This window comes from Nesoenas mayeri, assembly GCF_963082525.1.
Source record: "Nesoenas mayeri genome assembly, chromosome: 11".
Taxonomy (NCBI): Eukaryota; Metazoa; Chordata; class Aves; order Columbiformes; family Columbidae; genus Nesoenas; species Nesoenas mayeri.
This window is the reverse complement of record NC_137563.1, coordinates 15,627,276-15,653,541: the sequence shown is the minus strand read 5'-3', so window position 1 is coordinate 15,653,541 and position 26,266 is coordinate 15,627,276. Positions and strand designations below refer to the sequence as shown.

General features: G+C 37.7%; 1 protein-coding gene across 2 annotated transcripts in view; it reads left to right on the top strand.

Moving 5' to 3' along the window:
* Nucleotides 1–281: 281 nt before the first annotated feature.
* The window catches only part of APBA2 (amyloid beta precursor protein binding family A member 2), a gene marked incomplete at both ends in the record, with an annotated part of 40,964 nt that continues 14,979 nt past the window's right edge, over nt 282–26,266 (top strand). The window contains 6 exons of one of the 2 annotated variants that reach the window (XM_080351328.1): nt 282–1,250; nt 11,220–11,300; nt 12,623–12,659; nt 18,415–18,560; nt 19,858–19,893; nt 21,014–21,100. In XM_080351328.1, coding sequence (XP_080207454.1) covers nt 282–1,250; nt 11,220–11,300; nt 12,623–12,659; nt 18,415–18,560; nt 19,858–19,893; nt 21,014–21,100 — 1,356 coding nt within the window. The remainder of the gene's footprint in view (nt 1,251–11,219; nt 11,301–12,622; nt 12,660–18,414; nt 18,561–19,857; nt 19,894–21,013; nt 21,101–26,266) is intronic. The other variant, XM_080351329.1, reaches the window with a different exon arrangement.

Genomic DNA, 26,266 nt, shown 5'->3' with positions numbered 1-26,266 from the left:
TAGAATACATTTGGCATAAAAGTAGGACCTCTTTATCTGTTCCTTTCAGTGTGCAAATTATTACTTTGATTTCATGGTTCCATACCATGAGCATTTTAAAAGTTAGCTGTCTGTGAATCTGGTTTAAATATCTAAAAACACATCCTTTTAACCAAATAAATCTATCAGTTTGTCTCCTATTAACATCACTGATCTCTGCTGCTAACATTTTCCTGAATGTATGTTTTTCCATCTTCCCTACAGCAATTGCTTAGAAATGATTTTCATATAAGGAGTTGGCTATGGCAAACAGGAAATGTCAAAGCACCACAGCCAGCATGCTGGATCACAGGGTGAGAGCTTGCCCTACTTCATCTCACAACAGGGAGCCTGAAAATGAAGAAGTTGATGTTCCTATTGAAGATTATGCAGCAAAGGAGGCAGAACTAGCAACTGTCAGACAAGGTAGTCCTACATCTGTGGAACATGAGTGCAATGATCATAGTGGAGATGGCGACTCCAGCTCTGACTATGTGAATAACACCTCTGAGGAGGAGGACTATGATGAAGGCTTGCCAGAAGAAGAGGAAGGGATCACATACTACATTAGATACTGTCCAGAGGATGACAGTTACCTGGAAGGAATGGACTGCAATGGGGAGGAGTATGCTGCCCATGAGGAACACCATGTTGAAACAGATGAATGTCAGGAAGCTGTAGAAGAATGGGCTGAAGGTAAAATTCAGCACCAAGATGAAAATGAGGTGATGGACAGGCAAGAGTGGCAGGAAGGTCAAGATAATGGCATTCAGATTTTGGAGGATGAAATCTCATCTTTGGAGATTCAAGACCAAGAAGAAAACATACAGTATTGCCAAAGCGAAGGTGGCTATCCGGACTATTACCCAGCAGAGGCCAATGGAAACTCACAGGGAATATCACCGTACCATTCTAGAAAAGAGGATGCAGAGCCAGAAGAGCAGGAAGAGGACATTGACCAGATTGTAGCAGAAATCAAAATGAGTATGAGCATGAGCAGTATTAATAGTACAACAGAAATGAGTCCAGAGCACACTGGGACTGAAAACGTGGCGCATGACTACAAAGAGGCTTGTTCAAAGGGAGAAGCTGTTCACAGTGCTAACAGGCATGAGGGGAGGCCAAAATCACTGAATATCCCATCTGCCTCGAAGCACAGTGGAGATGTGCCTAGAGGTTTTAAAGCAAAGTCAAGAACCCCAGAGGACAGACAGAAGTGGCCACAAGAGCAGGTATGAGGTTCTCTGTTTAACCAGACTGTCTCAGCCATTATGCAAATATTATGTTTGTTATTCCAAACAGAGAGAAATGTTTTTACTTTTTTATTCTGCCTTGCATTCACAGCTACCTATCACATTTTGTGTTTATAAAAGGTGCTGAATGTAGCCAATTTAGGTAGAGAACTAGGAAAGGGATTTTGCACAGAGAACAGACAATTCTAAGTAAAACAAGGTATTCCAGATGCATGGGGAAAACTAGTTTATTTACACTATATTTATGCTGCAGTGACACATTCGATAAACTTAAAACTGGGGTCAGCATTGAAATAGTTGAAGGCTTTTTTTTCCATTAAGTGCTCCTATTACATTGCCCTAGTGGGTGACTACTTTTAATTTTTGTTTTCAATAGAATGTATGCCAAGGCTAGATACTGCATATGTTATAAACAACTGCAAGAAGTGCCTGCATATTGCTGTGGTTTTGTACAAGAGGAGCGTATCTTGACCTTGGCAAGAAGGGAGAAATAGGACCTTAACTTGTGATAAAACAGCTCAACAGCATTTTTGGTACAAGAATGGTGTCGATGTTAATTTAAACCATGTATGATCTATCTTTTCTTGTTCTAATCTTGAGTTCCAGAAAAAAAAAATAATGTTGGAACAAAGCTCAAGCTTTTCTAGAGGAACAGAGGTGTGAGGTTTTCTTTTTTTTTTTATGAAGTTTTAAATGGAATGTAATTACTTCCTTATAGAGAGCCACATCTAATTCCCTTTGCTCCAAAGTCAGTTTAAAGCTTTGACTTTGCATCCCTGAAGTTATATGCAGCTGAATCTTGGTTACCTTCTGCAATGAAGAGAATCTACCTAAAAGAGGAAAAGCATAACATGTATTGAGATGTCAGACTAGTAAGGATAAGTGAATTATTTTGCCTTATCTGTAATGAAAATGCCTTATTAAACTTCAGAGGTACAAGTTTCCTGTTTCGCTTGATAAATTAAGTGTCCCACTGTTAAACAGTTTAACACAGATGATTCCATTAAGAACAGACATTAAAATATGTCAATGCCTCTAAAAAACAGTAAAAAAGAAAATAAAAAATGGTTTTATTATAATTGTGAACAACAACAACAACAAAATCTTAAAGAGATTATTCAGATCTCCTGTATCTACAGCAAGTTTTTAATATTAATTTCTACATTCTATTTTCAGAAGTATATTTACAACCTAATTGTATAACTTCACTATATTCAATTCAGTGCCTTACTGCCAGCATAAAGTTTAGCTTGTGTGAATAAGCTTAAACATATTGAATGGTTTGAAAAGCTACTAGGTATTGGCTTGGAGCAGAGAAATCTCGTTAGCATGTTTTAGACTAATGATGTTTTTTCTGTCACATTACACCAGTAGATGCTACTGGGAGCATTGCTGCTTGTAAGTTTTGAAGGTATTTGCAGAACAAAGGAGGAGCTCTTGAATAAGAAAGTTAGCAAGTTCTTCTATATGCTCAAATAAGAAATTGTTGGGTTTTTTTCCCCTGATTGATTGCTCATTCAAAACAGAATTCAAAATAGACTTTGTTTGCAACACCCTTTTTTACTCTGATCAAAGTTTATCTAGCAGAGATTGAGTTGAATTGCATTGTACCTCTATTATTTTTGCCAGACAGCTCACAACTGGGGATTTTGTAACACCAGGATACTGATGTAACTGCCACTGGTGTGAAAATAAACAAAGGGACCTAAGTATTTCTGAGTTGCCTGTCTGAGCTTTAAGTGTTATTTCTAGTTAGTCTTGGACCAATGCCTTGATCTTTTTTAATGATGGAGGAAGGGCTGCTGTGATAGGTGGCCACTGGCTGGCATGTAGCCCTTGAGTTTCTACAATCACTCTTCATAAAAACCACAAACTGTTGGCTAATGGATAGAGCATTAAACAATACACAATATTTCTTTCCTTCAAATATAAAGAGAGAAAGGAAAGTGGAGATATAGCCAGAGATACAGCGATCCATTTCAGTTCAGCATGGAGGGATAAGCAAAGCAGGTGACAAGACATGAATTTAATTTGTAAGAAAGGAGACCAGGCAAAGCTGCTACGGGCATCTTTGCTGAAGAGAAGATTACGCGGGCCTCCAGAGCATAAATGTGTGAAGCAGAATTTCTTACAGAGATACAGAGGCTTGCAAATGGAGACATGAGGAGGTTCTCTCCTCCCCCACTGCAAGTCTCCAGGGATATAAAAGTAAGATTAAAAAGCAAGTTAAATAATCTTCAGCAGGCATTATTTGAATCTATTTATCATAACAGGCTCATTCCAAGGACATTGGAATAAAAGTACAGTATCCATTTCTGCCAGACTGAATTTTGTACTTAATAGGTCCTTAAAATGTCCCTAACATGAGCTGTGGCTGGAGCTTTAACATACATATTGGACCTCAAAGAATTTAGATAAAAGTGTAGAGGATATTCTGTTTTTCTTATGGGTCATTTAATTCTTTTAATATTTACTATAAAATGTCTAAGGAATGTATGCAATTAGTATTCTAAGTGAACCTGTCTCATTTGTGAAACTGACATAATCTTTATTTTAATTACAATAATTAAAGTTCTTACATAGCAAAAGGAGAAAAATCCAAGGCCATTGGCAGTAGATGTGCATACCTAACTTATTGTTTGCAGAGAATTTGCTTGTAAGATCCTTGGTTTTGTCACCTTTCTAACAGATTTCAGTTATTTTAAGTGTACATCACACAGTACAAAATATCGTGGTGAGAGGGATGACACAGAAGCATACGTTCTGCATATGGAACACTTCCCCCCTGCCCAGTTCTTTAAGTAAATGTACATTTGAATGCTTTTAAGTTAAACCAAGATACTATGTGTGTCAGTTTTTGTAAACAATAAGCAAACAGGAATGTGCATTTTGTGGTTTTATGCACATACTGTGCTGTCCTTAGTTTTGTTTTTTTTTTTTCATGTTTCTGCACCTCTCCTGCTTTCCTACCTCCCATGCTGCATAAAATTTCAGGTTAGCTCACAGTAACTGACACTCAATACATTTTTACATACCTCTGAAGATGTATAGGTATTAATTCTTAGCCCATGATAAATGTTAGCAATTGTATTGCATACAAAATATTAAATAACCAGCAGACAAATGCTGTTTTAGAGGTTCCAGTTGCCAGGTTTGCTTTCAGCAATTAATCACCAGAGAACAGTAGTCACTTCTAAAAGACTCAACAATCTACACAGAATAGAAAACCAAGTAAGCATCTCATTTGACTTTCAGTGTGGGTCAATCTCCAGTCTTAAATATACATACCCACCCTTGAAAAATCTGGGGATATGCGAGCTTGCTTGTGTGAGCCTTTATTTGCAAATACCTCTAGGGAAGTGCAGAATTTGCACCAGACAAGCCTGAGGGGAATGTAGAACACCTTTAGAGTGAATATTTGCTCTAACTCACTGCTTAGCACAACTTTTATTTCTTGCAGGTTTTCCATGCTTACATTACTTAAGACAGGCATTACATCTGTGAAGTTGAAATAGAATATTTTGGACATATTATTACACAATTCGAATTTAACAACTTCCTCAAGCTAGGAATTTCCCCCACCCCCATTTGACATCTTAGTCATCTCAGACTGAGCCAATTGTTAATGTATCTGAGACATTAATAAACTTTCTTTTTTGCTTACAATTTCATTTTACATGTCTCAGCTTCGTGCAGGGAAATTGAATATAGCCAAACACCCTGTTGTTATCAGAGTTTTTATTGTAAAATAAACATGAATTAACTGACTTAGGTGTACCTTTGGGTGGAGTAAGGAGGAAGAGGAACTGAATAGCTCATTCAACTGATGCTAGCATACAGTATTACCAGACATTTTAAACTGATGTGGTGTTCCAGTGCAAAAGTAGTTGCTGTTGACTTGAAGTTTTATTTCCTTTTGGAATGCTATTACACAGCTTCAAGTTTACCTAGAGTATTGTTGCCTTGGCACACTCATAACCTAGGAACATGTTTACTAGGTGGAAGATGAGAATAGCCTCCTGTTGCAGATGAGCGCTTGTACCACACAAAATATGAACAAGGGCCCAGGCTAAACTAAAGCTTGAGCCACAAAAACCTTGTCTACAGATCAGTTCACTGCAATGTACCCTGTCCTGCGTCCTTTGCACAGAGCACTATGGTATGGGGCAGTCCCAGGCCCATCCTGCTGCTCCGTGACAGCATTTGGAACTTCACTTTCTTCTGTTGCACTCTTAAGACATCTGCAGAGAATTATGGCATTGCCTGTTATTTTACTAATACTAAGTTAACACTAACTCTATACAGTCAGGTAGCATAATTAAAGACTGGTAGAAGCATTGAAGAAAGAAGTTAAAACATTGGGCAGCAGCTGGAATAATACCAATAGAAGATGTCTTTTGCACTAATGGGAGTCATAATTAAATAATTGCTTCTCTCTGGAAGCTCATATGTAGCACAGTTTACTTTTTTTGAGGTTTATTCCCTTCTCTTGGCATGGGCACAGTGCTCTTCTGGTGCAAAGAGCCAAATCCAGGAGTCTTTGGTCCACAGAGATCTCACCCTGAGAACAGTCTGAAGTAACTAAGATGACAAATGTTTTAGAAAAACCTGTATTTTTAGGAATGTCTTACTGGAATTCAGTATGAGTATTATGGGATGCATTTGACAGACTTTGTGGAAAACACAACAGAGGAGTATTAAATAAGCTGGCTAGCTGCATTCTCCCATGTGTTCTAGGCAAAAATATTAAATAGCTACTTCTGAGTGACAGATCCCAAACTTAGCAAGTGTAAGTACTTACTGAAAGGTGCTAAAAAGTCCAAACGTTCTCAAGCAAAACCAGTTTCTCTGTGCTAATTGGCAGAGTCATGGCCTTAGCAATAAAATCCTGACATTAGGAGACAGCAAAAAAATCTATGCTTCTTACCTAAAGATGCTTTAGTGATGGAGTCTTCTCTGGGAGGTTTAAAAAGCAAAAGGCAGGATGCACACACAAGAATGCATCATTCATCACAGCTATTTCTCTCATCATGACTGGTTCTCAAATTTAAATATGAATATATGCAAGAACAAAAACCCCTCTTAGTTCTTTAAGATGTTAAAAACCAATTGGTGATTGTTTAAATGTTCATTGTGAAATGCTTAAGATTTCTAAAATTACTTTGATGACTTTTCATAATGGCAATTTCATACTCTAATTTGGCTTGCTTACTTGGAACTACTTTCTACGAATATTTTCTTCTTTACTTCTGACATGTGCTAGCACCAGCTCTAAATGAGCACATAAGTAAAGGAATGTTTGTGAGATAGAGTGTGAAGTCTGGCCTTTCTTTCTTCTGAGATCAAAATCAGAAGTCTTTCAGCTAGTCAACAACTGCCTCATTCAGATTCTGTCTTTGTAGGTGTATCCTGCTGGGTCAAATTGCTCCTACTGACAAGAGCATGTTACTGATGTTATGATAACTAATGCAGTAGCTCAGTAAGGGTACACAAAGCCATTCCCACTACACATCACCAGCATCTACAAGAGACATTATTTCAGTCATGTAGTTTAATAGGAATAGTACCACCTAATAGACTTGTTACTAGGTTACCATCTCAAGTTTTGTCCTTAAGTGACAACCATAACAATACCCACCTGCTTTACATTTGCTCTACAGAGAGACAACAAACTAGGATGAGAGTCAGCAATCAGATCTCGAGCAAAAGGTAACTTAATAATCTAGTCAGCCTACCACAAAACGTATCTTTTTCAAAAAGGTTTTTTCTTCTTGGAGCCTAACTCAAGGAATGTTTTTCAATTGGAACCTACCACAGAAATTCTCTTTGCCAAGGACCTTAGTAGTCTTCAAGATGAGTTTCAAAATACATAAGCCAGTACATTGGTTTCTGAAAAGATTATTTGATAATATTTGAACCATATTGCTAGCAAAGAGATTGGCAGGTATGGATCATAGGCGTCATTATTCAAATGTTTAAACAGTCATACCCTTAGTACTCCTTTGAGCTGCAGTAGTGCTTGCTTACCAAGTCATCACCAAAAGGGTTAACAATTCTGAAAAAAACTAATCTTTCACTGCGCTCTAATACAAATTATGAAGAGAAGGAATTTACATACTGGTTTCCAGCAGCATGTTCTCCAGCAGGAAAGTCCATCATCTGCACTGAGCACCACAGCAGCATTCACGCTCACAGGTAGCAACTTTTAAGGATGACCATATTGCTGAGATGAGCTTGTGATTGAAAAGCTGAACAGCTTACACTGGAGTGAACAACCAGCAGCGTTAAGGACCAGCAGAACTCCATCGTTCCCAGCCCTCACCTCCAGCAGAGGGGCTGCATCCTGCAGGAAGGGGTGGTTATACAGGGAGCCTGGTGGCTGGGAGGGGCCCTGCAAGATTGGCAGGACGAGAGAGGCCAGGTGGGCCCTGGCAATTAGCAATCAGGACAGGGTTGGCCAGGGCACAGGTAGAGCTGCAGCCTTATTTTGGAAAGATGTGCACAGGTGCTTCAGTGACCTCAAATAGACTGCTTTTCCTCTCAGCCTAAAGATGGCATTTTCTGCTGCCGCATATTCCTTCACATGATGCTGGACACTGCCTCAGCACTTGCTCAGAGGCAAAAGTGTTAATAACACTACACCTTTAATATTTTAATAGTTTTATATCTTTCCTTTGTGGAATCAGTCCTCTTATCAGAATCTTATCCTAAGATAAGAGACTTTAAACCTAGCTGTACCTCTGTGGTAGTGTGCAGTCAATTCCAGATTTCCAGTTTAGCTTTAGGTCCTATTCTAAACTACAAGTTGGAGTATAAAGTATTTATAATACCCTCTAAGTGTTTCCCTCAAATGTGATTTTTCTAGCTATTGTAACACTTAAAACAACGATACAAACAGGAAACACTGTAAGAAACATTTTTAAAAGCAAATATTGAGTATGATAATTTATTTGACATTGGTCAGATCACCTTGGGAACATGAACAAACTTCCAGCCCACACTGAATACCAGGAATGATTCCATAAAGAAGCTCCAAAACAGTCACTTCATCCTTGGTCTAGAAGCATCTCCTTCCATACATACATGGTTTGGAACTGTATGGGAGATACAGCCATGCCTATTCTGCATAGTTCTCTCCTTTGACACTCTAAGTCTTATGGAAAGAAAGGGAAGCCCTTCTCTCTGTATTTCTTTCTGCCCTTTCCTTCTGGGAATGTTAGTGACCATGTCTTTAGCATGAAGATCTCAACCTTTATTTTGTACAGAGTCACTGTAACAGCACACATATTTGCACGCAAATGTTGGGCACAGAAAGTCTGAAGCAGGTACAGCTTCCCTTACTGACTACTGAATATTTTGTGCTGCTGATGAAGAGACACAGGGTGTGCTACACTCCAAAGCTGAGAAGATCTCAAGAATGTGATATTACACTCAGCTTTGTTAGGAAGAAGCGCTCACAGTTGACACCCTCCCCATCACAACACTTTTAGAGAACAGGTTGTTAATAGGTCGACCAGAGGTGGAACATACTGTGTCCCCAGTTGTGCACTAAAGAAATGCAAGAATTCTTTGTACCTGAGATTCTGCCTAATTAAACTGGGGCTCCTAAACACATTGGTAGAACACTGGGAAAAAAAAATCCCTACATGTGCAGACACCAAATAGTAAGTAAAAAACATTAACTTGTTCCTTGTAGAGGTGATGTGATTGATCCCAACTCATCCTGTATTCTGCACAGACTTCTCTTTGCAACTAAGCTAAAATGCAGTAACAACATATATACTACTTATGTGATGCATACGCACACATATGTGACTAGGAAACAATAAACAGGCAAGGCTTGTTTATATTCCTAAAATCCTGGAAACAGGAACTCCAGTAAATTACAGCTATTTATAAATCAAAATTGAAATGTCAAGTGCTTAGTCATATTTTATAGTAAGACTGCAAGGAATTACATATGCAACTATAACCAAAGAGCATGATTGATATTATGATCCCCTGGGCTGAGTAAGTCCATTGACATGTGAGGTTTGTGACACAGATGTGTTTCAATAATGTTTACAGCATGCAGGGTGCACTTACTAAACCAGCCAACAAATTCTTTCTTTATATGCAGGTGCATTTTCAGTCAAGTGTGTGAAAATCAGAACTGACAGAGCTGTAAAAGTATTAACATTCTGTTGTACGTACTGGAGTTAATGTATTTGCTGCCACTGTTTACAGTTTAATGTATTTTCATTGTGGCTCTGTCAGTTTTCCCAGCTTAAAGCATAGTTGATCTAATCCTACTATTTTAGGGAATATAATGTATGATTAGTATGCTTGTTTTATTAAAGCCCACTAGTTATTTGTTTACCTCATTAATATACTTCACTGTACATCAACACATATTGCTCTATATTAGTTTAGCCGCGCAATATAATTAGATTTGTCTTGCCACAAACAGAATAGCATTTATAAGCAGGAATACGGTAAGCTGCTTAGCTACTACAGCCACCTGGACAGGGCACTAGTCAGTGGGTCCCCAAGCGCTGGTGCTCTGTGTATATCTCAGTCTTTTTCTTCCTAAAATCCTGCTTACTACTTAGATGAATGTTTTCTTTGTGCATGTTGTCTTACCTGAGAATTAGCATTACTGAGCTAATACCTCTGATGTGCCTGCTTCATTAGCACATTTCATTCAGCTGACTAAATATTACTTGTAGGGAATAATTTGTTTAGAGATGAACATGAAGACTTCCTTTGATTACAGCTACATATTGCATTTGAAAGTCAGAAGACAAGGAGTTACATTCACATGTAACATTCAAGCTGACCCTTTAAAATAACACTGTTTTCCATTTACACAATTGTTGATACAAGTTCTTATTTGTGAAACCTTACTATTACAGTGGCATTTAGGTGCTCTTTTTTATACATAATGGGGAAACACGGAAAAAGGAAAGTAAAATATCCTGAACTATAAAAATTTCTACCACAAATCACCTTGGTTTTTCAGATTTCTAACACTGAGTCATAAAAACTGCATTTTCTTGGTACATATGGGACACGAGTGCTCCCTGTACTGTGTGCTGGTATTAAGTGACTTGTGTAAAATCTGCAGAAGAAATTCTGCCCTGAGAATACTGAAACTTGGAAGAAAAAGTGTTCCATAGTTTAAAAGACACAGTATTTTCCTTGCGTAAGGTTTTATATTTTCCCTTTTACATTTCTCCAGAAGCCTGAAGCTGTGCTGCCAGCATCCTGTCGATTGGCTTGGCCCAAAAGGAAGGAGGTGCCACCAAGTATCTCCCATGAACAGAGAATCCTATATTCAGTGCTGGGATTCTGTTTTTCAGATCAGAGGTGGCCGATAGGACTGTTTCAATATTGTCCAGTACTGAGCATAAACAGATTTAAAAATTCTGACTTTGGTTTCTGAACAATTTGAACTTGTCTGCATTTGGCTTAATTTCATTTGAAAAATTTGCATTGAAATAAACCAATTTAGTTTAAATCACTAGTGTAACTGCTACTTAATGATAACTGAAATGTCTTATTATTTACATCGAAGTAAATCTCTTCTTATAATTAAATAGCGTAACATTTTATTATGAATCTCATATTTGCTAAATCACAATAGGAAAATCCAACTATCATATCACGTTATGATATGAATAGTGATTGCACATAAATGGCTACATATAAATAACTACATATAAATAACTACATGGAACAGCTTGATGACCAATGACTCATGAAATAATAGAGAACATGCTAAATACAATTTCATAGGTTAATGTTTTATGAATTTTTATTAAAATTTTTATGTCATTTAATCTGGTGAAAATTTTCTGACTATCTATCTTTGCACCATTTACTTCCATTGAAATCTCTACTTTGTTTTGAAGCTTTTCAGAACATAAAAGGATTTGAAATACTTTCTCTTTTTTATTTTTTTTTAAGATGTGCAATGGTTTAGAGCAGCCAAGGAAGCAACAGCGTTCAGACCTCAATGGACCAGTTGACAATAATAACACACCCGAGGTAGGTACGTTGGGCCATTCAGCTGCCTGTCTGCCTGTGGTCAGGCTTCCACAAGGGAAAGCTGGCACCGAATTGTCAGCTTTCTCCCTCTCTCACACACACACACTTAGGCTCTGTTTCTTTTCCTGAACTGACAGTAAATACCATGTCTGCATGTTCCGAAAAGCCTTTGAACTATACCCATTAATTTGTTGCTGCCACATTCATTTTAGGTGACTGTCCATGGCATCTACTCACGCCTAAAATTTTCTGATAACATACAGAATAGGGACACCACTTCAGAAATCCTCTTTTGGGGTTATTGGAGAGCAAAAGTAGCATCAAAGCTTCTGCTTTTTTGTTCTCTCCCCCCACTCCCACTGTCAGTCTTCAAAACCAAAGGACTGCTTAATTCCCATGGGAATAATTCTCTTTAACCCATAATATCAAGCACATCATTCAGTGCTGAGGGCTCAAATGATTCACGTCTTTTCGAGTGGCCTCTGTGGTAAGTTGTGTCCTGGCTCAGTCAGCCGTGACAAAGGTGCAGTGATAGGCAGACCAGGTCTTGTCACTGAAGACCGGAGCAAAGAAGACATCTAAGAATGCAGAATGAGGTTATGCTGGAGGCTAGACACAATGAAATGAAATTCAGACTTAAAAGTAGAAGTCTGTTATCTCAAAAACATGGACCATATTTAGCCTGTAGCCTGTTACATTAATGAAGAGGCACATTTATAAAGCCTTTTCTGATAATGGAGAAGGCAACCTCTTTCCTGGAAACAGCAATGCCTGGGGAGGCTGGCAGAAGACAAGCACATGGAAGGACTATATCTGTTTATTGAGAATAGAGACAGCAGCATAAGAAGAGCACTGTTGTGGCCCCTGCTGAGATGAAGTGTAAGGCTACGTACTGTGCCAACAGGGACACTTCTTTTTATTCACTGACCCAGAAACTTGTTTTGTAAACTGTTGTTCAGTGTTCTTAATTGGAAATTTGGGATATCATGAATAGACAATGTGATCTAGTAGACAAACTACTGGACTGGGAATTGCTTGTTTCTATTGCTCACTTGACAGCTGACTTCCTAGGTCATTTTCATGTGTGGTGGGATCTGCCTAAAATGCTTTTGAGATTCCAGGTAAACAGCACTATGTAGCAGTTAGGTTGGGTTAATTACTGTGATGTAATGTGTTTCACTGTACTAAATAGTGGCTATGCAGAACTTATACAGAGAAATTTGATTTTTTTAAAAAAACAATGATTAGCTGTTTAAATATAATATGAATTCACTTTAGTTTGTTTAGATTTTGTTACAGCTATCCTATTTTTATTTCAACAGACAAAGAAAGTGTCTTCATTTCCAAGTTTTGTTGATGGTAAGTTTCTGTCATCCATAATTAAAATAGGGTAAAATGGAATAAAATGCTGTAATATATTTTAAAGATTTGAGTTCTAAAAATCAGTCAAGCCCTAGATAATAGAGCTGAAAAGTTTAAGTATTAAAGTATTTAATATTTTCATCCCACCCTGTGCCAGTGGGAGTGTGGTGGTGATAAAAAGGAGGAGTAGATAGAGCTTTTGGAAGGATTAAGGTGGAGACAGCTCCAAATCTGGAAGGGGGTAAAAAGGGTGTTAACGGTGGGCCTCAGCAGGGTGGAGATCTATGAAGGTACAAGAACACCCTGTTCTTCATGACCTTGTCGGGAGGAGAGAGTCATTGAACTGTTCAGAGCGGCCCCTGTATCACTTTGATGTGACGCCCATTATTGCACTCTGAGAACCTCAGTTTTCAGCACAAACAGAAAGGTTCTCCTGATCTGACAAAAACTTGGTGAGCCAATCCTCCGTGCTTTCATGTGTTTCTACAGTCTCCTTTGTACCGTTATTACGTATTTTTTGTGTGAAAAAAATCAGTCAATTTATTAACACAGGCATGTGGACAGAGATAAAATGGGATTATACTGAAAAACGTTATCATTCTCTGATTCACAGACAGCTGAAGAACTTAGTAGAGGAAATGCATACAGCTCTTCCTGCAAAGGAAACGTCTGCTCTATAAAGTGAGAAAAAATAGTAGGAAACTTCTAAGGATCTGATCCCTTAGATCTGACACAGACACACTTTTACTCACACTCACCATGGAAACCATGAATGAATGTTAAAAACTTAATGTCTGATGCCATTCTGAACTCAGGGAAAACTTCCTGCAATTTAGAATAATATTAGAATGTTCAACACATTTTTCTTTTCCCTGATCTCATCAGGTTGACTAGCAATTTCTGCTTCAGTCATTTCTTTGAAGAACTAGAGCAAATGGAAAGTTCAAAGACTGCCCCTTTTACACAGATTGACATCTGAAGGAAATCACACGTACCACTTGGCATGTACTGGCTAACAGGCCCAAAATAGAGGTGAATTTGATGCATTCCCCAAAGGTGGCAGAGACAAGAAAGCTGACACTTATTACTAAGTATCTACTGATTGTATAGTGGACAACTATAAAGGGAGGCCAGCATGAGTAGAGCTGTAAAGCAGATTAGAAAATTCACCCCTCACAGCACTTGCAGATACAACTGCACATTTTAATTTTATTGGGATAAAAAGGTTATATTTTTCTGTCCTTACCAATAAGCTCATGACTCTGTTGGAAAGGGGTCAGTATACTCTATTAAGCGTAATGCTTTTTTTTTAGTTCAGTCATTTTGCTTTCTCTGATTTTTTTCTATAGTCGCGCAGCATGTGAGGATAAGCTATCTATTAGACTTTTTCTATTGCAGGTATTATATGGCATTGTCTAATACAAATATATTTGTAGCTCACTGGGAGCTTATGACAACTAATGGGACTGCTCCCTGCATTCAAACATAAACACAGGTTCTTATTACTATTTTTACGTAGCATCCCAAAAGGAACATGACCCTACCACACATAAGAAGATTCTGCCAGCCCGCGCTCCCTGCTCTTCCCAGGGCTTTGACAGTGATACCACAACTATATTTTAGTTATATCCATATTCAGCTGTTCAGGCACTTAACTTCCAGCACAACTCCTTAACTGCATTAGCTATAACTCTATGAATACGTAATATTTTTCATATTCCATGTGGACATAAAAACAAATGAGATAACAGGCACAAACATGCTGGAAATGCGTCCTTTTGCTATTAGAATTGTTTGAGTAGCAGTGCCACTACATGCTTGTAGTGGTACTTAGTTCCACGTTCTGGAGTTCTGGCTTTTTTGCTCTGTGTTTGTCCTGTCACCATAAATCTCATTCCCTTGCACAGTTACAACCACAATGAAGTACAGAAAGCAGCCAAAACATGGAACCTGTGGACAGGCATTCTGTAAGGTGTCCCTTTAGTCCTTATGCAAAACCTGCTGCAGTGCCATGTACCCTGAGGTCTCGGTGCCTTCAGGGAGTGTGAGTGTTCTCAGCTGCAAGCTTAAAGTGCGTCTGTGCTCCGAGCAGTCTCTAAATACTGCCTGAATCTTTGGTTTACGTGTGATTTTAGAGAAATATAAAGATATGTTCTTAACATTAAATTCAGTTATGCTGAATTACTGAATGAGTATTCTTTTCTTATTTTATGAATACAAAATGTAAGTTAATTTAAAAATGTTTAGACCTAGTCTACTGAGTCTAGAAATATATTCAAACTTGTTGCATTAATAGATCAGTAGAAAACCAAGTAATCTCTATAGCATTGACAAGATTGTGCAGAAATTCATAGTTAGATTTTTCAGAAACAGTTATATAATGTTCAAACACCAATACTCAACATAACCTTTGTTCACACTGAACTGATCTTCAAGTTTCAAATCTATTTATTTCTCCTTCCCTTCCTCATCAGTAAGCCTTAGACATGCTTGCAGTCAAGGACATGCTTAAGTGCTCTGATGAGCTGGGACCTCAGCCAAATCTGCATTTTTATATTATTTAAAGCAGTCAGAGATAAGGGAAGAAATCACTCGGGTAACCCAATTTGACCCTGGTAATTTTCAATACCATTCTATCCTTCCGACAGATGTCTTATTTTACCTGACAATTACTTACTTTGCCTTCATGATGGGAAATGTATGCTGAAAATGTTTCCTGCCCAACATGCCTTTTTTTTTCCCCCCATCTATAAGCATTTTATACATGCTGTTGTTTTATACATGATGTTGCAGAATTTGCTGCTAGTATAATGATTCTGCAAAAAAAAAAATCACTTTATAATGTTATGAAGAGATGATGAAACCATATCCAACCAAAAAAACCCCAAGCTTTAAAGAATCAAAATAAATACAATTAGGATTCTAAAATGGCTTAAAACCCTAGGTTATTTCCATTTTCAAGAAGTTTTACAGACAAATGAGTTAAAAACACCATTGCTGTCACCAGCAGCCAAGAGAAGAGTTTGTTGTTTCCTCTGTAATATCCATGAATTTCACAGCCCCCTAAGGTGGGGTGGGGATTATGGTTTAATGCTGAGAGATGCTAGGAATTTATATGTAAAAATAGATCTCTAAGCATCTATTTGAAAGTGGCTTTGACATAGCCTATCAATGACTTGGAAATCAAGACAAAAATGTCTTGCTCTAAGACATAAAAAGCATAGATATAACCAGAAGAGGGACAAATTCTACATTCTTGAAAATAACTGAAGAGAAAACAAGCTTTCCTGAGTTCAGCTAGAGCTTTTGGGATAGAAAGGAAGTAGATTAAGTGACTAATATGTTTTAAATAACCAGCACAACTTTTTTTTGTTGACAAACCCTGCAGAGTCTTAGAATTTTGGTCTTTGCTTGATGTGGTAACAACTGTATTAGAATTTGTACCGAGAATTGCAATTTTCCTTGCCTTTGGACACACAAAGTAGTTGAAGAAAATTCATCAAAACTAACTACTAAAGCAAGTTAGTTAAACTGATTTAAATATTATGTGGGTAAGTGTATTTCAGAGTTAAAGCAACCAGGATTCAATTTAGCCTGATTTACTTAGCCTGAAGTGAATGAAAGAAAACAAAATTAAAGCCACTTTAATGTTGAATCTGGCTTTTGGTGCAGGTATCTAATGAAGTTATGCTAACGTAACATTAAATTCAAACCTTGAATTAATTTCCCTCTTTGCTACACTTGAAACAAGATGTTAATATGATGCAGCTTTAATATTTTGATGCATGCTGAAAAAAGTACAGATGTATGAGGTTAAGTTTTATGCCTGAAAAGATGTCTGAATAACATCATCAGAAGAGGTACCATATAAAATACATCATCCACCTGCTGACAAATGTAGTGCTACAAAGATGTGAGCAAAGAAGAACAGAGATACAGTAAATTGAGTTCTTGTGGAATTTTCATTTTCTTTAATTTCATTCAGTGAATTAGTTCTGCAGCAACAAGGATGGTTTTTAAGGTATTGAAGGACTTGGCCTTCATAAAGTGTTTCAGTGTCTTTTAATATTAGTAGCTTCCCAAGGATTTCATTGAGGGTTTTCACACTTTCAGAGGAGATTGTCATGATATTTTTTATTGTTTCTCAGTACTTTGAGAACTTTAGATTCCACAGTATTCTATTTTGAATTATAATGAAGATCCAAACCATTACTGGATTTGCATGGGTGTGATCTAAAGCAAAATGTGTCCTTCTGTTTTGTACACTTACCTTTTCAAAACCTGAAACTACTTTGTTTGCTAGCAAAACGAATAGTTTCATTTTGTGTCAGCACTGTTAGTTAATCTCAGGTCTCTGATATAATCATCTACATCTACAGTGCAGGACTGGTATAAATATATATACTTTTCATAGACTTTAATTACTGAATTACAAAGACTGGGGTTTTTTTGTGTTGGTTTTTGTTGTTGGGGGTTAACATTTCCAGCAGGTGAACGTGAGGTCTGCATGGCAGAATAGGTGTCAGCAGCACTGCTTGAAGAATAAAGTAACTTCTTTTAATCAAGTTTATTTTCTATTGGAAGCCTTTGTCTAAATTAGAAGAGGAAAACAAGGGATAGGAATGCTCACTAAAAGATACATGTGAAAACCACTATTTCAGTAATTTTCATCACCACAGCATACTGTATATTCTTCCTTCTCCACATATTAATCTTCCACATTCGATTGATTACAAATAAATTGAACTAATCCACTGTACAAGAAAACTTTTCTTAAATTAGCATCTTCCTTCAGTATCATTTTTCTCCTCACACGAGACTGATCTAGTTAAAAAAAAGTGTTAGCAGCTTGGCAAGTTGATATAGCTCAAAGTCAATTTCTTTTATAAAACTGTTGAGGAACAGTTTTTAAGTTCCACTGTTTTCCTCTCTTATAGCATGACATCTTTCCTACTTTTTCCACGTGTTCCTTTCCCATAACTGCCTTCTGTGACTTCCCTGCTTTCAGAGGAAAAGGCTCTGACCTGTTGTGCAGATGACATTGATTAGACCCTGAACATTTCAGTGAACTCCCGTGCTGAAACATGTTTCTCCAGCTTTCAGTTGATACAGTCTGTACCAGCCTGGGAACTGTGTTTTTCTGTTAATGTCAGCTTCTGAATTCAGGCCTCACATGTGACTAAACAGCATCAAGATCCCTACTTTTCTTGTTTCCTGAACTTTCTTAACTGTTAAGATTCACAGTGGACTTCTGCTGAAGCAAAGTGTACACCTTTGTGGCCGTTGTATTTGCCAGTATTTTTGCCAGAGATAATGTTTGGGGATTGCGTACTTCTAGAAACATCTCGAGAAAATGGGGAAACACAAATCTTTATTCAAGCAGAAGTTTAGCTCATGCACTGCAACAGTCATACATGTAACAGTAAGAAAGTTATGATATAGGAACATATCAGCATTTCTGAAACTTGCAAATAATTCCAATGTGTTTATCCATGCAGCACAGCAAAAATTTTCCAATGATTTTCCTCTAGAAACCATAATAGAATGTTTTAAATACTGTATGTTCAGTTAATACGTTTTTTTTGGGAAATAATTAAAGGGAAAAACAGCATTTATTTTGCACTGGATTTCTTCACCTGCTTGATATTAGAAGCTGTATTAAAAGGGTTATTCAAGCCTCCATATCCTTTATTCAATTTTGCATCTCTCTACCTTCTTTTGCAAGGCAGTAACTGTACATGTCTTATGTCAGTTCCAGGACCCTGTGAACCTGAAGACCTCATTGATGGAATCATCTTTGCAGCCAATTACCTGGGCTCTACACAGCTGCTCTCTGAGCGCAACCCTTCCAAAAACATCAGAATGATGCAGGCCCAAGAGGCAGTGAGCCGTGTTAAGGTAGGGGATTTGCATGGTTTGTAGAATACGCTCTGACCCTTTGACAGTTGATCTCTAAACAGCACAGGATCTGCAGCTTCAAACCTATTCTGAAGTGCACTAACACGCATATAGATCTAGTACCATAAATACCAGTGCTAATTAGGAAAATACTTACAGCATCCCTGAGGAACAAAATATAAATTATTACAAAGTCTATTCAAAATTGTTTGGAAGCTGTATGAAGAATTCATGGATTAAAGACAAACTCCAGATTGCAATTAGGAAATTTTCCAGTGGCAAAGCATAGGATATTTGTTCAGCTGTGGTTTTCCTTTTATGTCATTAATTCCTTTAATTTACTACAAATTGTGAATATTACTCTCAATATATCGAATTATTACTTTTTTAGGACAAGAAGATTCATTACTCTTGTGTGTAGATTTGGTGTTATTTACCTTGAACAATTTCTGTGTAATAATGTAGCACAGACTGCTTCATACAGCTATGTAAAAAAAAGGCTTTTTTTCGTTAATTAACCAGGTTGGATATTTTTCTTTTACATTTTTTTGGTGAATCTGCTGTGAAGAGGTAGATTTAAATGCTAATAGAAGAGTTATGTGCTTAGTCAATAAAGTATGTAATTGCTAAAAATTGCATGTTTTTGAAGAAAACCAGTTTGGAAAATCATTTACTTAGCAAGAGACTGTCATGACTGATGATTGATTCAGCATTTAGAAACAACTGGAAGGCAAGAAAGGTCCAGTTCTTTAAACTTTCCAAACCTCTGAATTTCTATTTAGCATATTGTGATGTTTCAAGCAGTAAGTAATTGCTGACAGCAATTCACTTCTTGAAAACTATTTTGTGTGTTAATAACAATCCTAATCTGTCCCGGATACGTGACTACTTTAGATAGTCATGGAAGAGAGCTCGAGTTACAATTTGTTTAACAATTACATGTAGACATATGATTAATATGGATAGAAAACCTTGAGTTTAAAATAGTGCACGTACTGCCATTTTAAACTGCTGTATATTTAGCAGGATAAATGTTATGAGCAGCTGTTAAAAGACAACGCTCTTTGGTACCACTTTTTTTGCAATCACTTAACAACGTGTAATGCCATTAAATCAAATTATGCTTGAGAACTGCATAAGATATAAAGAAATCTTTCTCTCTTGCACATCCTTTTCTCACTGCCCGCAAATTTTTAACGGTCTGGATTCATAGTCAAAAGGCTCCCCTGACTTCCCACACTGTCTTTCCTCTTTGTGTGTACATCTGTCTGCATTCTTTTTTTATGCTGCTCCCCAGAGGATGCAAAAGGCGGCTAAAATCAAGAAAAAAGCGGTGTGTAGACTGTTTTTCTTGAATGCTAATGTTAACTTACGTTTTTGTCGTACTTGTTCTCCATGGAGTGTTGTGTCTTTCATTATGGGCCCTCATAAAGTTGTCATTTTGGTTTCTTCTTTGTTAAGTAGTAGAACACCTGGTGGAATAAAATGAACTCATTTTCTTCATTGTTCATTTAATGGAGTGCCTGTCTGCTGCTCTTCTTCTGTTGAATACCTGTGATTTGTTTAGTCCAGATATATAGCCAATGTTATCTGAGAGATCTTTTTTTAATGTAATGGTTATTTTTAGTTTACTAACAAAGCAGTAAGATGCATTTCCTGTGCCTGTGACTTACTGTATATTTATTAAATTATTGTCAATGTTTACAAACAAATACAATAAATTTACCAGGTAGTAGCTGGAACAGTTCATACAGGAGACATCTGACTGGGTTAAAAACTATACTTTAGTTAACTAAATACAGTTGACAAAAATATCACTAAAATTACTCTTGCTGTTTGTGATGGTGTTGGATGAAAGCAATGTCAGTGATCTCTGCTGAAGTAGGTGCTTGCTTTGTATACTCTGAGTTCCAGCAGGAACCTGTTTGTTCCTCCAGGCTGGTTGTCCCCAGGGCGCTATTGCAGCCGGTGTTGGGCAGCACCCGCCTTTGCAGCCTCAGAATACAATGGCCCCAGACTGCAGCAGCCTGTGCTAGAGGCAGCATCACTCTGCAGGCCAGAGACCGCTTCTTTGATCAAACACTGCAAGGAAAAACGATGTATTTGCTATCCTACCCTGGAGCTTTAAAGGCTTAGCTATGCCTATAATTCAGTCCGATTAATTTTACTTGAACTAAGGCTCATCCAGCAAAATACTGCTGTTCTGGCTATAGAGAATTTTAGTGTTTGAGCTCTCAGTCCTATGGGCTCCAAAAATTCACTCTTACCCACAAAATCAGAGTATGCTTCACTCTTTCTATGGACTAAATGCATTCTTTGCATGTATTTAGAAACACCTTTGAATAGCCGTCTTTGTAGTGGTTTAACAGTGCGATTACTTCACATCACATTGTGCTTGAAGCGATCAGTGAATTTGTCATTATAAGGGAAAACTCAAAGCATCTGTCTTTTAGACTTCAGAGGGAGATTCCCAGGCCTTGACTGAAGTGGATCTGTTCATCTCCACGCAAAGAATCAAAGTCTTAAATGCAGACACACAGGTAAGTTATGATTAAAACTCCTCAAGAATAATGTTGAGTTAAACTGGGCTTTTATACCATTAGTGGGAAACTTTACTAAATTTCAATTTTTCAACACTTAACCTCCAATTTTCCCATAAATCACATCTGAGCTACCATCCTCCTTGCCCAGGCTAAATTAGTAATTATTCATAGTAAAGAAGCGTTTGGAGACCACAGCAATGATCTGTCTTATCTTCTAGGAATACATATATATATTCAATAAGAGGTGATCTTCATAAGTAGGAAGTTTTAACGAGTTTACCATTAAAGGAATATAATTTATACACAGATTCCAATATTTAGGATAATAATCTCACAAGATTCCTTAGACTTTGATCATACTTACAGAAGGTCTTTAAATTTTCATACTTATGAGAGGCTTTGAAAAGGGAAATCTTAGTGACATTTTTTGCTTTAGTTTTCACTAAAAAACTCTGCTGTATGCAGCTAACAGCAGTTGAAAAATGGTAAGACCTCAAGATATATTAAAGAACAAACCATTTAGAAAGTGATTAGTTAAGACAGATGCAGCCAAACAAGAAAATTCATCTTGTAATATCTGGAAGAATGACTGGAGCGACTTTATGCTATCCTTTCAGTGACACTCTGCCAGAACTTATGAGGGTAATATTTAGGAGTTGCTTGTTAGCGGTGTGTTTGTTTGGTTTTTTTTGGTAGCAGAACACACCAAGGATTATAAGTGCATTTAACTGTCAGAAAGACATCAAACCAAACAAACCATTGGTAGGCAGTTTGTGAGTAGATGAGCAAGAGTCAGCACAGATTTTTCAAAAGTAAATCATGTCAGATCTTTTTATGACAGGGAATATATTTGTCCATAGCACAGAAGCAGTACACGTCACCTACTGACTTAAATAAGGCTTTTTATCTCACATAGTATTTTCTAGATGATATGATCTATATACAACAGATACCAGCAGGCTAAAAAATTTGGAGTGTACTTATTTCTGATATATTGCCATATAGATGGCAAGATAAAGAACTAAAGAGCAGAGGGAGACTCATGGGCATGTTTCTTTGCTGTAGTACTGTTCGATATTTTCATAAACAATGGACGATGGAAAGAGAAAATGGTTATTGAACTTGTATCTTAGTGTATAAGATTAGAGTTCAGAAATATCACACCTAACTGAAGAAATAAGCTGAAACTATTGGACATATATCAATAAAGACAAATGTAGCACTCTACATTTAGGATTTTGTTTCATTTTTAGTTAGCATACAATTTGTTTTTCTAACGATGCAATTTGAATGTTACTATCTTGTAATGTGAGGGTAATGATAGTATCTCTAGTAAATGGATTATTTTTCTTTTAGCATAAGCAGATGCCATTAACATGCCACTAGAACTCCCAAGAGATGGAGCTGGATGAGGAGTAGAATATCCCATCTGACACAGGCAGCAGTATTTACAATCTGCTATCCATAAATTGTCCTGATACTGCATTTCATCCATGATAAACAATACCACTATTTGTTATGGCTCAGCCTTTTTTGGACCACATGGTAAAGGTGCATCATCCAGAGAATATATTATCAAAGCTCATGCCTACTTTTTGCATTAGCAGGAAATAAAATGGTAGTAATTATCAGATAGCTACAGACAATTATCAATAAATGGACATGGAATGTATGGCAGCAAATAGATAAGTTCTCTTTGTTGAGTATAAGGACTAGTCTTCGTGGAAGTCACTCTTTCCCTTCTTCAAATAGCTCAGCATTTCAGCTGAACACCAATCCTTTTGAAGGTAAAAAAGTAAAGTCCTTTGAGGCAGACCATAAACACTTTGTCAAGTAACTGTTATCTTCTTCTCCTGATTGCCTTGAGATTTCTAGTGATCTAAAATGCAATGCACCATGAGGAATGGTATGTAGTATGAGTTGCTTAACTAGATGAAAATAGCAATATTGGAAATAATTTTAACTACAAGCTCTCTAGCTTTTGCCCTGGGCATTGCTGCCAGCATGCTTTTGCATTTTTGGCTAGTGAAGTTTCCCAACTGGTGCAATTACCACAGGTCTATTTCAGCTGGTGTGGCAGCTGGCAGAGACAATCTGTTCTTTCATAGCTTTATCAATTATATAAAACGTATTTCTGCAGCATGCCATCCATGTTTTAATCCATCTGTAGTGTTGTATAGCTCACATGAGGTAGCAGCTGATATAAAATGTAAAATCCTCAGTTAAAAAATGACATGCAGCAGGGTTCAAAATGCTGAGTAGCACCAGTAAGGTACATTGCGATGTTGGAACAGAGCCAGCTCTGGTGACTGTCTTACCCTCAGCAACACTAGGAAATGGCACCCCTGCCACTTTTAGTTGCTCATACATTTAGTTACCAAATACATTCAGCCCAAGATGACCCCTGTTTAGTAAATGTGGTAAGAGCAACCTTGGGTTTGGCCACATGCCTGCTTCATATGAGAGTAATTCTTCCCTGACTGCTGCAGCTGTACAGTCTCGCAGTCAGTGCACGGAGACAGCAGAGATATCACAGCAGCCTCTCCCATCTTCTTGCTCCTTCAGTGAAGCTGGGAGTGAAGCAACTGAGAAGACTGGCAGAGAAAAAGAAAGATGCAGAGGCTGCAATTGTGTACGTGCAGAGCCTCTGGTAGAGGTTGGTTCCATAAAATCCTCTCAGTCGTTAGGCTGTCTCATTCACACTCCCACAGGACTACATCACCTGAAAGCTTGGAAAAATACTTAGGGTTTCCTCCTTCAGGTGTTCTTTGGGTTTCAAGAGGGATAACAAACAGGATTCTAAAAGAGAAAGGAAGGGTGATTCTTAGAAAGGAGAATCTGAACAGGAGAGAAGTTTTCAAAAAGGCCAAGAGAGGCTGAACTTCTAAGGACAAATATAAGGATAACAAGGATGGAATGGATGGGACTAGAAAAGAGATGAGGGAAAGAATAGAGAAGAAGATAAGTAGAGATGGAGGGATTCATGGGAAAATAACAAAGGAGGAGAGACAGTGAAAATGAGATAATGGCAATGGAAAATAGAGCAGAATGGAGTATGGAGTGAGAAAGGAAAAAGTCAAGTCAGGAGTAAGTAAAAAGTAAAGACATGTTTACAGTCACTAGATATTATTTGCCTTATTCCTAATTGTAATTGCATCAGACCTGAAAAAGCTGGGAGGGAGTGGGGGAATGACTGCTTTCACCCCTACAAAAGGAAAATACAAAACAACCTTCGAGTAACTTCTGTGTGGTGATAAGGACAGAAGGACTTTCTTGGCAGGTGAGATTAAATGCATTTGTTTTCCCTGTCCATTCACTCTTGTGTACACTGCCTGTATGATTACACCCTTACAGAATACTTAGTGCACACTGCTGAAAAGCAATTATCTCTGCAGAGCTCCCAAGATCCTGCTGAGAGATGTCCATTATAAAACATTTTTCCATACTGAGATAAGTGCTATAAATCCTGCTGAGCCCCTGCAACCCTTAGAGACACCCCCCAAACCATCTCTTAACCATTATCGCTTTTCATAGTTTAGGGATGAGCATAGAACATCTTACTTCAAGCCTGAGAAGAACCATTGCAATAATTTTATGGGTAGTGATTCTCTTCAGTAACACAGGTGGTTCTAAGAAATAGTGGTTATTGATATTTTTCTCTCTCTGTCAAGTGAAATTGTACCGAAATTCTTAAAACAATTCCTCTTGTCAACTTGAGGAACAACCTTTCTCTCTTAGGCCTTCGAGGTTTGTTCAGCTAATGGCAAGCTAATACATAGCTATTTAAAGGATGCTCCTGCTTATATAAATGATGCAAATAGTGTATTAGCTCATACCACATTGCAGTGTTTTTTGGAAGATCAGATGTCAGGGGATACCCTGCCACTACAGACACAGCAAGGAGGGTATCTCAGTCTTCTCATATGGGTCAGTTGGATGAAAACGGACCTCATGCTGCTCAGGGAGATACTCCAATACAAATCAAGAGCCACTAGCAGATAATTAGAAGAAGAAACCAAACCAAACAACAACAACAAAAATACAACCAAAAAAACCCCAAAATGTCGTATTAGAAAAAAACCACAACAAACCAAACCCAAACCAACAACAAAAAAACAACCAAAACAAAACACAAACCAGTAGTCATTTTTTCTTTCTTCACATTAGAAATATCCACATACGTATTCACACGGATGCCAAAACCAGCAGAGACAACCTCAGTCTTGGCCAAGAACCAAAGATATTTTAGACACCAGAAAGCAATTTACTGACTTAAAACTAACAGAGATCACAAAGTAAACAAATTGATTCAATAATAAGTATTCCATTAATTCCAACTGAGGTAGAATTTGGTGGATGTTTCTAGCTGTGCAGGCAGGTGCAGGGGGAAGGGGACATCCTCAGCGAGTTGGATCAATAAAACTATTATGCTTCTGGTTGTTTCCAGTTTAAGCAATAAATAAAAGTCTGTAAAACCCTCCAAACTGACCAATGACCCCAGCAAGAAGGAATTTTTCAGATGGGCCCTTTCTGTTTCTTAAAGAAGGGAACAGTTCATCTCTACAATGGCAAAATACATAGAGAAATGATAGAAAACAATGCTAACAAAGCATGGTTTGGAAGCCCTTTCTTGGTCTTTGTTTCAATAAAAAGATTTATCTTCATCAATGTAAGTACTTAGCATAAGGTTTTAAAGTAAGCAGCATCTATAAAGCTCAGGTTTGAAATGTCCCATAAAAACAGATTTTTTACTCCTTTTTGCCTTAAAACAAAGATAGAATCATAGAACCATTTTGGTTGAAAGAGACCCTCAGGATCATCAAGTCCAATCCTAACCTAACTCTGGCACTAAACCATGTCCCTAAGAACCTCGTTCAACCCATGGCAAGAGACTGGATTCAGTACAGCACACCAACTACATTTGAGGCTGAATGAATTGTCCTGGCAGCCTGCTATTGAAATGACCTCTCCCAAGCCTCCTGCAGTCTCCTGTCACACAGAAGCACACATATGGTGTGAATGCTGGAACAGGACACAGACGCTTCACTCACCTGACAGCAGAGTCTGGCGGGTATGAAACTGAGCAGGAGCAAAGGTGGCTCCAGGTAGAGAGGATGAGCACCTCAAGTCCGGTGGTGACATGTGGGCAGTAGGGGGTGAGGA